The sequence below is a fragment of the Amphiura filiformis genome, chromosome 2 (assembly GCF_039555335.1).
Source record: "Amphiura filiformis chromosome 2, Afil_fr2py, whole genome shotgun sequence".
NCBI classification, from domain to species: domain Eukaryota; kingdom Metazoa; phylum Echinodermata; class Ophiuroidea; order Amphilepidida; family Amphiuridae; genus Amphiura; species Amphiura filiformis.
Window position 1 is genome coordinate 47,389,109 of NC_092629.1, and position 14,210 is coordinate 47,403,318.

General features: G+C 38.6%; 2 protein-coding genes across 2 annotated transcripts in view; both read right to left on the minus strand.

The window, feature by feature from the left end:
• Positions 1-1,591: 1,591 nt before the first annotated feature.
• On the minus strand, positions 1,592-6,382 carry LOC140146305 (kelch-like protein 28). The gene is made up of 2 exons (XM_072168104.1): positions 6,098-6,382; positions 1,592-5,199 (listed from the first exon to the last, which is right to left on the minus strand). Exons 1-2 carry the CDS (start codon positions 6,306-6,308, stop codon positions 4,775-4,777), a joined length of 636 nt encoding a protein of 211 aa, XP_072024205.1. The 5' UTR covers positions 6,309-6,382; the 3' UTR covers positions 1,592-4,774.
• A 1,357-nt stretch (positions 6,383-7,739) lies between these two features.
• Positions 7,740-14,210, minus strand: part of LOC140141040 (kelch-like protein 20) — a 7,557-nt gene continuing 1,086 nt past the window's right edge. The window contains exons 2-7 of the mRNA XM_072162822.1: positions 13,025-13,198; positions 11,973-12,120; positions 11,136-11,253; positions 10,259-10,517; positions 9,114-9,261; positions 7,740-7,997 (exon numbers count right to left, since the gene is read on the minus strand). Of these exons, the coding sequence (XP_072018923.1) occupies positions 7,740-7,997; positions 9,114-9,261; positions 10,259-10,517; positions 11,136-11,253; positions 11,973-12,120; positions 13,025-13,170 (1,077 nt within the window). The 5' untranslated portion in view covers positions 13,171-13,198. The remainder of the gene's footprint in view (positions 7,998-9,113; positions 9,262-10,258; positions 10,518-11,135; positions 11,254-11,972; positions 12,121-13,024; positions 13,199-14,210) is intronic.

Below are 14,210 nucleotides of genomic sequence, written 5' to 3' on the forward strand. Positions count from 1 at the left end.
ATCAGTTATAATGTTTATTGAAAATCCTGCTTCTCCCAAATGTAACATTGGCATTACGTTTTGTTACCTGGAGAGGTTTGATCATGTCTCACCTCCTTTTTCAACCAAATCGACGGTAATAACTCTTGTAGTGAGGGATCAACATTTAACCACAAATTGCCTCAGGCAAAACTCACTTCCTGGGAACTAAATACCACACAAGGTCATTTTTATGTAACTCATTGACCATTTGTGTTATATATATACTGCCAATAGCTATATGATATCCTTGTGATCTGGTCAACTGATTGACATGTACCAAGCTCAGGAGGGAATTAAATTTTTGATCATTTCTCTCCAGGTAGTGAAACGTAATGGATCCTCTTGTAATGATCACAATTTACAGTTGTATGACCATTTATAACATTTACCTACAAATTAGGTGAATCGTATGTTGTATTTTAATATGGCAGTCTTGTTAATAATTGGTGGAAACTCTTGGGTACCAAACATTTTGATACAGCCTGTACTGACTACCTTATTGTTTGTAAAAAATGCCCTGAGGGAGTTGCATTTTTTCAAAAGGGGGGTTTATTAGAAGTGAATTTTTAAAATTGGTGGTGAACTTCGAAAAAAAAACATTCACTTTTCGAAAGAATCACTCACTTCAAAATCGGCCGTGGGCTTTGGAAGAATCACTCACTTCAAAATCGGTGGTGAACTTAAGATGAATCACTCACTTCACTCAAAATTGGTGGTGAACTTCGGAAGAATCACTCATTTCAAAATTGCCGAACTTCGGAAGAATCACTCACTTCAAAATCAATGAACTTCGCAAGAATCACTCACTTCAAAATCGGTGGTGAACTTCAGAAGAATCACTCACTTCAAAATCGGCGGTGAACTTCAGAAGAATCACTCACTTCAAAATAGGTGAACTTCGGTAGTTTGAACTATAATAAGTTTTTTGGGGGAGGGGGTTATTTAATGATCGGTATACCCAATGATCGTAAGTGAGGGTATGCTGTGAAACTAGTAGTAACGGTTGCCTTTTCCAGAGGTCTATACTTTGAACAATATGGTATATAAATTTTTATTTCTCTCATGGCTTCAAACTCGAGGTTCCATGAGGTTAAAATTACAAACATAAAGGAAAAAACATACCTTATGCATGCTTATATATTGCTTAAATTTTACAGCACCTACAATTCCTAAATATTAGGAAAGTGAGAAAGATTATTCAATTAAACTCTCATCAGAGAAGCTTATGTTAGATTTCAGGGGCGTAGCCAGTTTTTTTGGTTGCGGGGGTGGGGGGATAAAATTTTTTTGGGAAAGACGAAAAACAAATTCTAGGTTGCATCGTTTTGACCCGATATTATCGGTGGGATATATATCTATATACCCTTTTTTATAGAGACTGTACATGTTAAGCTTTCAAGAAAAAGGGTCTTATTGGTGCAAAAATTGAGTGATTTACACTATTTTGGCTCATGATCAGGGTGAATTTTGGCGGGAAACAGGCTCCTTGCCCCTTTTCTTTCACCTTCCCATATTTTCTCTTTCATTTTTTTGTCAGGGTCATGCACTGTTCTCTTTCATTATTTTGTCGGGGGGAGGGGGGCACCCTCCCTCTGATCCCCACTGGCTACGCTACTGTTAGATTTCCAATAGAATAACACACACACATGTGTCTTAAATTGTGCAAATATACTACAACTACTCATATTGATCAGTAATATGAATAGAGGACACTTTTGTACATGCGACAACAACTTTGATCATCATAATAATTGTTCTCATAAATTTGCATAACACATCAAAAATTACAACGGAAGCAAACTGGCTTCTGCAGCACTGTACTCAATTATTTGTGCGGGTTATTTTTCCTTTCTTCCTAAAATTGCAGCAAGGGAATACATATATACATTTATATGGCACATAGGCCTATATCACACAATACTATTATTATTATTATAATTAGTGATAACCTTACATCAAAAACAAATTTTGTAATGATTGCAGCAAAAAAAAAAGCAAATTTGCATAATTAGCTGAAAAGCATCCTATGTGAAATGCTTGCATTTATTGCGATATGGCAAAATCACAAAACTTGCCATCTTGGAAATGCGGATAAGAAAGAAAACATATTTCGTCGGCAGAGTGCAACACTACCTTAAGTACAGTAGAATACAATAGCTGCCATTTGCAACATTTCAATAAATGTACTTACTTTTAACCAATAACACTAGAAAAAACACCCAACTACATGTACAGGTGATATCTTGGGTTTAGCTTTATAGTGGCCATCAGGAAAGTATGAGGGGATTGATGAGGGTATTGTGCTGCAAACAATAGGTATTTTACATAAGGCAGCTATTACATTCTACTGCACTTACGATAGTGTTGCACTCTGCTGACGAATTGCTTTGTACATATTTCTTAATGATTATTCCTCATACAGCTTTGAAAATCAACCAGTGTTAGAAATATGACTTGAAAAGTTACTGGCCAGCCGGGCATGTAACGCTAAAAAGTTACAGGCCTGGGTGAAAAGTTATCAGCACAAACCTTTAGGTGTCACTGAAAGTCTATTTTTAGGCTCTGTGGCTTCTCTAATAATAGTTCTTCAAACTATAGGGGGTCAAAAGCCTGTCAAAAGTTACCGCCTAGCGACTCCAGCCGGGCCTGCAACTAGATTGCTAGTCAAGAAAGTTAACTGCCCGGCCAAAATGTTACAGGCCAATTTTGCCCCCCTGCATGTATCAAGATGGCAGTCAAGTCCTGGTTTTCAGAGTTTTAATTCTGTGGCACATCCCGATATACTTTATTCATCCTATAAGCAGCAGAAATGATTTGTTTTACTGCATGAGTCAAAAGAAAGTCCTAACTCACACATATTTACACAAGCACGCAACAATCACACATTTAGAAAAGTGCAATTTACGTAGGTGCTGCGCCCAACTGCATAACGTCGTTGGGCAGGAAAAACCTCCTATGTGTCATTGGCCCCTGAACATGTTCAAATCAAAACCTCCTATGTAACCTCTTGGCAGTTTTGGTTTAAACATGTTCAAGGGCCCAAGTACATAGGAAATTTTTCCCGCCCAACTACATAAATGACATGCTATGTCAATCCGTGATGTTAAGAGTCTTGTCACATATATGTCGAATAAAGTACAGCAATGGGTGCACAAAGATTTTTCAGCAAGTGAGGGTTCAAACCCCGGATCAAAAATTTATAAGAATGACTGTCATAATATAATAAAATCCAGGACCTTCTGTGAGTTAGGCAGACACTCTATAACCATTAACTCTCCCTGATAAGCAGGGGTAAAACAAAATGGGGTATACTAAACATCAACAATATATAATACAAAGCTTCTCAAACTGTCAGTCGCATGTGGGGGAAGTACAAATTAATAAAAAAATGGAAGACAAGAAGAAGTTCGCCTCCTTAAAGAAGAATTTGTGTAGGTTCTAGGCCGCTTTTATCTTTCATCACTGTGCATTAAGATGAAGTAATATCGTACTGGTCATCGTGTGCAATAAAGTAACAACATTCGTATTATGGCGTGACTCTAGGTCACACCATATTTTCTCATAAGTTGGGTCACAGGAAACAAGTTTGAGAAGCCCTGATATGATACAATAGACACTGGCCACAAGATCAATTACTGACACTTCATCACCAAATTATTTAGTGGTAATTCATCTGACATAGATAATTTTAAAGACTAATTACTAGTGAATGTTCTCAGCCATTCGGGTGTGACATCACAAAGTTGATTATCTCTTACTGGTACTTGATTTTATTGCTATAAGTTGTCTGATGGTATCATACACAAGGTAGCAAGTTGCAATAAAAGTCAAGTTTAAGTACAGTGAAATTCACACACCCTGTTTGGGAGATAAAGGTCTTGTCTTCCATAAGCAGTGTATGGATTTCAAGATAATTGTACTTGGTGTCAGAATATAATGCTTGCTTGCACACAAGTTGTTGGCAAATAAAAAATTAATACAATGTTTAAAATATGTCATCATTCTCTGTGTATAAATTTCTGTAAATATCAAAATACCAGAAATCACTTAATTTTGTTCGAAAAATTTCCACAAAATAAAATATAACAAGCAATCTATAAAGGTCATTTTCAAAATAAATTTTGACAATATACAGGAAATTCCCATTATGTTTGGTATTGATCAAAGTATACATACATAATACACTAGTCTATACAAGTGTCATAATGTTACCCTGCTACGATAATTGCCTCACTCATTTCATTGTAAAGTTCTTTGAGAACAAGTACAAAATATGGTTCAAGCATGCATAAACATATTTATTCACCAATCTTTGCACAAGAACAAATGATAATGAGACAAATTAAGAGGAATAATCAGAAATGATTGAGGTGATTATCTGATGCATGCTTGAACAATAGTTCGTACTTTTTATCGTAGCAGGGCGATATTGCTCTTCTTTGTTCAAATTAGGCAATAGAACCAAATTAGTTTGATCTTTCGATCAACCATCGATGCTTGGTTGTTCCTTACTATTTATAAATTAAATCAATTCAATGACTATTGTTAATTGTGATAATATTGACCAATCAAATTTACCAGTAATTCTGATTACCTTACTTGATATTTCATTAATAAAAAGCATCGGAGGAGCATCGACGGTCGATCCAGATCAAACAAATTTTGCTATGTTAGTATGTCATATACGCAACAGGTACATTCCATCAGGGCCAAGAATAGTTTCAACTATCTAAAGTGAAATCAGTCCCTGTATCTATTTCCTACAAGGTATCTGCACATTGACAAGTTGGAGCCCATATCGATTCATTGGCATGCCACAGGCAGTACCCCACCTGTCCCTACATGGATCATACCTCTCTACTGTGTTCACATTGGCTTTACCTGTAAACCCTCCTGCGACATATACATACCCATCATGTACAGTCGCTGAGAAACTGCTCCTCGGTATAGACAGCTCCCTCACGTATTGCCACCTGTTAGTTTGCGGGTCATATTTCTCGACAGTGTTCAACCACCTACCGTTAAAACCGCCTATTGCGTAGATGCAGTTGTTGAGAACTACGGAGGCAAAGTACGCCCTTGCATCGTGCATGGGGGCCATCTTGGACCATAGGTTTTGACGTGGGTCGTATCTTTCCATTTCGGAGTGGTACATATTGTCTTCATTCGCATTTCCACCTGTAATTTGGAAGCAAAATAAATCAAATAGTCCATGTCAATTCATATATGGGATGACTTCACAACCAAACCATCAGTCGACTGCAGTTAAGCTAGTGCTGCATGTCATTAACCCTCTGGCTTTCGGGCACCGCTCACGATCAGAAATAAAACAAACAGGAACAGCGACAAAAACTGATGGCAGCTGGTAGCAAACTGTAGTTACGATAACAAAACCGACTGGTAAGAAAGTCTATTAGATTACCTCAAAAGGTCAAGTCATCTGTCAAAAATAAAAATTGTGACAAGAAACAGCTAGGAAGAACTGTCACCCTTGTGAGTGAAAATACAGCTTTAGCCAATGTTAACATGGAGTCATCAGAAATTCCTAACCTTTGAACTAACACCACAGCTATATAACTGTAATGGAAAGAAAAGTGCAAATATTTGTCATTTTTTCAGTACAAACAATTTTGGCACAAAATTATGTCACAGCCATAAACATCAATCTCCTAATTTGGATATATAGCTGCCATTCCTAGAGCTACAAATGTGACTCGTCCACATCCAATTAAGAGGTGCCTGTCATCTAGTTTGTATCTATATCTATGGTACCAGCAATTGCAGTGGCCTGGCATCATTGGGGCACAGGCATGTGCCCCACAATTAAAGTGAAAATCTTGCAAAATCCCATTGAAAATTGCCAACAAAATGGCCAGTGCTCCCTCATTCAGGTTTGGTGCCCTCATAAGTTTTGGGGCAGGAAAAACCCATGTCCTTGGCCCCTGAACATGTTTAAAGGAAAACCTCTGATGTAACCTCTTGGTGGTTTTGTTTTAAACATGTTCAAGGGCCACAAGTACATTATGTGTTTTTCCTGCCCAACGATGTTATACAAGAAATAAATGAAGTAACTTACTTGTGCCACCAAAAACATAAAGCATTCCATCAATCACAGTACAGCATCCAAATCCACGAGGTATTGACATGGGTGCGCAAACCTCCCAAGAATTGCCTTGGAAGTGAAATGCCTCAACCGTATCCAGGTAACTGAATCCATCATGGCCACCAACCACATAGAGGGCGCCATTTAGGAGGGCAGCCTTGCATCCGTTGCGACATTGAGCCATAGGTGGGAGAAAAGTCCAAGTGTTGCTTGTGCTGGAGTAAACTTCAACTGAGTCTAAGGCCTGAACAGAAGTGGTGCCCCTGTGATGAAAAAAGTTTCAAGAAAATCAGGGTGAAAAAGATTGAGATAACTTGTGGATTTGGTAAAATTTGGTCCACGTTGTTTGATTGGTTCAGGTCATATATCAGCATCTCACTATTTGATTAAGCAGGGTATATATTATCACATTCTTAAACACTTGAGAAAGTTCCTGCAATCTTAATGGTTATTAGCTGTGTTATATGACACAATATAACACGGTTCAGCACACCCCTATAGACACGGTACATGTACACATACACACTATTTGAACCATTTGGGGGCGCATGATGAGCAAGAACATATACTATTTGAACCAATTGGGGGTGCATGATGGGCAAGAACGGGACTGCAGCCGTATGTAAATCTTTGTCATATTCCTTGTCAAAATTAATATTCAGTATACTTATGATAAATATATTTATTTGAATTAATATATTTTAGATTGAGAACGAAAGTATTGTTTTTAGCTGCTGCCGAGCATCTATTGTTTATACAACCCATGCGATACCACATTTTTGGTGTGAAACTTGGTTTTGCCTCATTGTTCTATTTAAAAGACGAGTAGATGAGTAATTATATGAGATAATTGATGCAAGGTACATAATGTAGCAGCTAAAAACAATACCTTCATTCTCTAAATTAGCATACTTCATAAATATGCAACTACACTCTTTTGAGGTTTTGTACAGTAGTGGAAGAAGAAACAATAAAGATTAACCCTAACCCTACCCATGGTTTTTTGGCTATCGGAAGGGAAAGAAGGAACGAAAAGGAGAGAAGATGAAGAAGAAAGTCACTTGGCACCCCCAGGATTCGAACCTCGGACCCCTCGCATGCCACGCAGAAGATCCCCAGCATGTAGCTACACAGGTGACGTTGGCCTGGCCAACGATTCCCTGGGTATATATGACTTGGTCTGATTGCGTCATCAAGTCCCGTGGAATGCATGCACGCAGAGTGGTTTTAATAGTGAGCTTTAATGAGTCCTAGTTGGGTTAGGGTTAAGGAGGCATATAGGAAAAACATGCATGGTCACTAACCCTAACCCTACCCGTGGTTTTTGGCTATCGGAAGGGAAAGAAGTAACGAAAAAGGAGAGAAGATGAAGAAGAAAGTCACTTGGCACCCCGGGATTCGAACCTCGGACCCCTCGCATGCCACACAGAAGATCCCCAGCATGTAGCTACACAGGTGACGTTGGCCCGCCAAGCGATTCCCTGGGTATATATGACTTGGTCTGATTGCGTCATCAAGTCCTGTGGAATGCATGCATGCAAAGTGGTTTTAATAGTGAGCTTTAGTGAGTCCTAGTTGGGTTAGGGTAACCAAGCATCAAATTTCAATCAAAAGATCAAACAAATTTGGCCATATTGCCCTTACCAGCAGCATAGATATATTTGCCAACAGCCACAGCTCCAAATGATGTCCTAGCAGTTCCCATACATGCCACAGTCTGCTGGTATCCAGAGGACTGGTATCCAGAAGATTCCTGGTATCCAGAGGTTTCAAAGGATGGTAGAGTATTCTGCCACATATTGGCTTGTGGCAAGAGACATTGCACACTGGTTAGAGGATAACCTGTGCTCTCACCACCAAGGGCAAATATAACCTGCATTATAAGAACAGAATCAAAGGCAAATGGGCTATTTCAGTTGAACTCCATACACCCCTGTATGTGAGACATGACCTTAATCTTCCACACAGGAGGAGTAGATTTCAAATGGAGTTGCCCATTCAGGTAACTCCATAATTCATACTCTCTGTGTGGGAGATTAAGGTCATGTCTTACATGGGGGTGTATGGATTTCAACTGGAATAGCCTAATGAATATGAATAACAAGTTTCTAAAACAAAGTATATGGCTTACTGGATACAAATACCGTATTCATTCCAATAAGCGCCTAGGGCATTTTGGGTGGGCGCTTATTTTTTACCTTGATTACCTAATTTTTCGTAAGAGGTGTTTATTAGAGACCAATTAATGTATGTTAAGGGTCCTGAGACGTTCTAGTAGCTTTTCTGATGTAAAAAATGTATTGCAAGTTTATACAGGACTTGTAGTCCTCCAGCTATATCGATGTCTATACATGTATGTCACTTCAACATCAATGGTACGCTTTAGCGAATTCAAAATATCCTAGTTGGGCGCTTATTGGGGCATGGGCGCTTACTGGAACTAATACGGTACTAATTACTTAGCAGGTATTAACCAAATTTTGCTTATAGAAGATAGAAGATATATTTATAAGTGCAGATGTGAGCAGTCTAAGCTCTCTTTTAACGGTTTAATATTGTCGCTGATACCTTGAAGCTTGAACACTTTCGTGCACAAAGGAAATTAAAGCTTGATTGTCAAAAATGGGACCCTTTTCTCAGGTTGATTTTATGTATTATATCTTAATAATATTTAATTCTATTGTATTATGTTATGTTAAATTGTACTGGGTTTTGCATACACTTGTTCTCATCGTTATTTTATGCTGGTCTTGGCCCGATCCATTCGATTTTTGCATGCACATTGTATTGAGTAATTGTTTTGAGGAAAAAAAGTGACTGCTATCTATGAATTAGACAGGTACTAATTGATATTTTAATGTTGTTGCATCAATTAGCACCTGTCAAATTCAGAAATAACCTTGTCACTGATTAATTTGATAACCAGACAGGTTTGGTTCACCCCAGAAGAACTGCTCTGGCAGGGCTTCCTCTTTAATATGGTATTAACCTGTTCAGTTGTAGAATATCTTGCAGTAGTGTCAGAGTTCAGCCAAAAGTTATCTGTAGTACAACTAGCACATTTGACAGCAAAGTCTGCTAGCATTGGCTCCAGGTCAGCCTGTCCTTGTATGAAGCTTGTGGACAGCAAATGAAACCTGCCAACAAAGAGAAAAAGACAGAAAAAAAAAGTGCAATGATTTAATAGTGCACTACACACAGGCATTGGCTCCAGGGAGCACGGTGGCCTAGCGGAACGGGCACTGACTCATAATCGGAAGGTTGCGGGTTCGAGCCCCGGCGACGCCATCGTGTTGTGTCCTTGAGTAAGGCACTTTATCTCGATTACTCCTCTCCACCCAGGTGTTTAAATGGGTACCAGCATTCTTAAATGCTGGGAAGGTAACAGACTACGCTGTAGAGGAGGTGTAGCGATCCCCTATAGCAACATTACATGGAGGAGTCTGGCCCAATCGCCAATGAAAGAGAGATGGGCACTCCGATCACTGTTTATACAGGACCGTCTCCTTTACCTTTACCTTTTACACACAGGCATAACCCCAAAAGACTCAGCAAAATTTACAGGAAATCTTCGCTGATATCACTGTGGCCCAAGACACACCATAATTATAAACCATTTAGCAACAATTAGGTATTTTGAAGCTAAGAAGCGCATACCCTATACATACCACAATAAACCATCATACGGGTAAAGAACAACAACATTCATGAATATTCATCTGTGTTGCTAGAATCAGAGGTGTATCTAAGACTTTTTCAGAGGGGGCAAGACAAGGGAAAATTTTGACGAAAATTGTCAATTGTGGTCTAAAAAGCACAAACAAGGCCTAAACATAATAAGTATCAGGGCAGCCAGCATCCCACAGGGGGACAAGACTTCTCACAGGGGCAGCTTCCCCCTGTTCCCCCCGCTGGCTACACCATTGGGTAGAATGATGACTAAAGTTAAAACTTTTGATCCAAACAATTCTTGGACAGAGACCACACAAGGTTTTACCATGGCCATAATTTAAAATCGGCATCATATCATCAGCCCCATACAACACAGGTTGTTAATTGTGGGGCCAAATATTTACAAAAGTTGAAAATGGACAGGCACCAAAACCTTTTGATTCAGCTTATACATATACTTACCTAACATGTTGCAGCAACTCTACAAGAAACACAAAACGATTCTTTTTATCAAACTTGACCCAGCGCATGATAGCAGCGAAAACGCATTCCTCCGACTCCACATCTAAATGATCGGCAGAAATGAGCTGGACAAGCACATTTTGAGGTAGGAGTAGGAATTCATCTAGTGTAGCCACTTCTTTGAAGTGTTCCTGAGTGTAAAGTGTGGCTTTAGTCTCTAGATCATGACATGAATACAAAGCTGCAAACTGTTGAATACCTGCATGGTGGTAGACAAAACAAATATTAAGGTTAGCAAATATTTTAAACTGTTGCGATTTGGTCATTCACAGCATCTTTTGAATGGTAATGAGCTTTGGCAAACATGGCATTGATCATTTCATAGCAAGTGTGTAGTAGAATTCAAATATCACAGTATACTTTTGTAGGTCCTGTGGTTCTTGAGTTATGTTGTAAAGAGGGCTGAAACAACAACACCTTTGTAAAATGTACATAACTTATTCACAACAATAAATTAAGCAACTTTAAAGTATATGATTTGCAGAATAAACTTTTGCAAAACATCAAAATGTTATTTTTCAATAATATATTGATTTAGATAATAAAAATTTATTTTTTGGCTGCTTCGACCAACAATACCTCGTATACCCTTAATACTCTGCATACTAGCCATAGGCTTCAACATAAAAATAAAAATGAACCAACACTAGGCTTGTTTGTACTCATTTTAGTCATTTTTCATGCTGATTCCAAATATTCATGAACATATACAATAAAATTATTATTATAGTCTGAAATATTTGAATTAAAAAAATTGATAATGGAAATCAGGAAAAAATTGTTTAGTATGCTAGCAACTCCATTGGTACTTACTCACCTATACAGTTAGTAGGGTGAAGCCTTGATGATAAAAATTCAGCACAGGCATTGATAATACTGGTCATTTGTAGCATACTGGCACAGGACATAATACTCTGGACATTTGATTCAGTAACCTTTAAAAACAAGAACATTAAAGAGAGGGTGAGAGTGCATGAGGGCATTGTTGCGTGAGTGGTCACAAGCAATGTACGACTTGGGATATGAGCCATGCATGTTGATCATGTGGGAAGAATGATGGCCCACCAATGGTTAGGGCGTGAGCTTCATAAATCAAATGTTGCGGGTTCGAACCTCACCACATCCAGTGTTTTGCGTCCTTGAGCAAGATAGCTTAATTCCCAATTGCTTCACTCCACCCAGGTGTAAAATGGGGAGCTGATGGGGGTAATCACAAAATCTCAGTCGCTGAGAGTACCTGCGCATCAGTCACGGACTTGGTGAATCGGAAATGATTCTGATATGTCATAGCAGCGGAATATTGTTGAAGTGTGCTGATAATTAGGTCATGCCTAGCTGAAGCGCACAATAAATCAAACAACATTTTTTAATATCAATTGAATTAGCTTCCGTAGTCTCCTCCACCTTCCAGCCCACCTGTTTCATTCCACTCACCATGCATATTTCACCAGTTTAGTTTCAATATGGCAAAAAAATTTTCACTCGCTTCACACGCATTTATACCATAAACTTATTTTGTCACCAAAATGTGTTGGATTCATTATACTTCAAGAAAAAAATTTCCAACCGCAATCCCCCGTGTCAAAAAGAAATCTACGCCACTGCTGCTTATAAGTTTACAGACCTGCTTCACTGCTCTAGTCCACAATCTTACCTGTATCTCAGATGTATATGCATATTTAATAATTGCTTTCAAAGCGGCAGGGTCAACATCATGTATAGCTATAACTTCTTGTGATTTCTCCGATAAATTTCCACCAAACATGGCCTTGAAATACACACTACTGGCAGCTAATACAACTCTGTAATCAAAAAGAAGAAGGAAAAGAAGATAGATGGGGTTACTAGTAAAATGTCAGTACTAAAGTTTGGCATCACTACCTTCCTCCTACCATTTATTTTATTTGGCAGAATACATGAAGGTTGATAGCAGATGAGTAGATTGAACAAACAAGACAGTGCTTTGGTTATTGCACTAGAGTGTGAACATGGCTGCCTGAAAGAAACTGTACAATGTCTAAAGCAAAGACATGAAATATCCTTCCTCATGGGAACAGTGAGGAAATTGATAAACAAGAGCTTTGATTAATGTACATGAGTGTGATATATCATAACATGTAGACCTGCCTGATAGAAATTGTACAGTATCTAAATTAAAGACAGAGAATGTTTAAGTTTCTACCTCCTGACCAGTGAGGTAATTGAATGCGTAGCTGTTGAAAAACGAGAGGAGTTGCTGTACTATCACGGCAATTTTTGACACGAAGATATAGGGAGGATGACGATGTGTACCGTATACCAAATTAGTCCTATATATATACCGATGCTTACCATTTAACATTGTACATCACCTAGAAAGATAAATCAATAAAATTAATCCAAATTGGTAGGGCTAGCCTGCTAGCTTAGGAAGCCTGACCACTAGCCAAGCTTCGAGAAATTAGACCGTAGTGTAGGCCTACCGTAGTGTGACATCACATAACATGTCTGTCAGAATATCTGAAGCAAAGACACCGAATGTCCTTACCTTCTGAGCAGTGAGCTAGTTGAATATTGTGAGAAACCTACCTATGAGCTTTTATTATTTCATCTCATACTTGTAGTGTGACATCACATAACACCTCTGCCTGTAAGAAACTGTACATTATCTAAATGATACACGGAATGTCCCTACCCCTTGAGCAGTGAATATTGTGAGAAACCTACCTATGAGCTTTTATTATTTCATCTCGTACTTGTAGTGTGACGTCACATAACACCTCTGCCTGCAAAAAGCTGTACAATGTCTGAAGAAAAGACACAGGATAACAGCCATCTTGGTGGAGTACACTCAGCACTTTGTCATCTGTCATCTTGATATAAGTATTGAAACATCACTACCTAAAAACAATGAAAAATAGATATCATCAATGGGTTCAAATCTCAGCAGGACCAAAACAAAAAGTCTGCTCTTCCTATGGTTCATCTTGAAAAGGCTGGGCAGATGACCCATGATAATAGGTCTTGTTACAGTCAGTTCCGATCAGGGTTATACGATATCTATTGTTGGCTTAACTAACTTGCCTGATCCATGCCCTGATTTTTTAGTCAGGTGACCAAGCCAATTGAAGTCAACAAGATTGAAGTGGATTTGGTGTACATATACCATAGCAAGACAGCTAGCTTTGAAAGTGCCTACTCTCTATGGGCCATTGCAGGTCTTTGAGCATAGGCAGTGCTAAGTTCATCCCATCATCAGAGGTTCGAAACCTGGGCATCATATTTGACTCTTCGCTTTCTATGGAAAACCATAAATAACAATAGTGTCTAGAGCAGCATCCGTTAGAAATATAGGTCATATTCGAAGACATGTAAACAGGGAGACTGCTGAAATGATGGTATCAAAAGTACATGCTTTTATAACCTCCAAGATAGAAAGATAGACATTGGCACCTCCCTGTTGCATGGCTTCACAGAGACTCAACTGTACATTAAACTATAGAGAATTCAAAACATTGCTGCCGGACTTGTAACATTCAGGAAACCACATCAGCACATTACACCTGTTTTACATGACCTACATGTACACGGACTACCAATTGAGCAAAGAATTACATTCAAAGTAACCTTGTTTGTCTACAAGATTTTGTATGTATCAGCCCCAGCATATTTAACTGGACTTGTAGAACTAAATTCACTAGCTCGTAACCTAGCTCCGTTCTGCTACAAAAAAACTTCTCCAAGAAACATTTGCCAGAAGCCAGTGGGGCAGTAGATCATTCCATGTTGTAGCTGCAATAATTTGAATCAATCTGCCATTTTCAGTTCGCTCTGCTAAGAGCGTGTGAAGTTAATTTTAAAACAAATTTTAAAACACATTAGTTCCAAATTGCCTTTAATTGTAACATGCAAT

Excerpts from the sequence above, each read along its gene's own strand:
- LOC140146305 (XM_072168104.1), bottom strand. The coding sequence starts at position 6,308 with ATGGCTCAATGTCGCAACGGATGCAAGGCTGCCCTCCTAAATGGCGCC. Across the intron at positions 5,200-6,097 it reads TTATGTTTTTGGTGGCACAA|GTGGAAATGCGAATGAAGAC; the intron begins GTAAGTTACTTC and ends TCCAAATTACAG.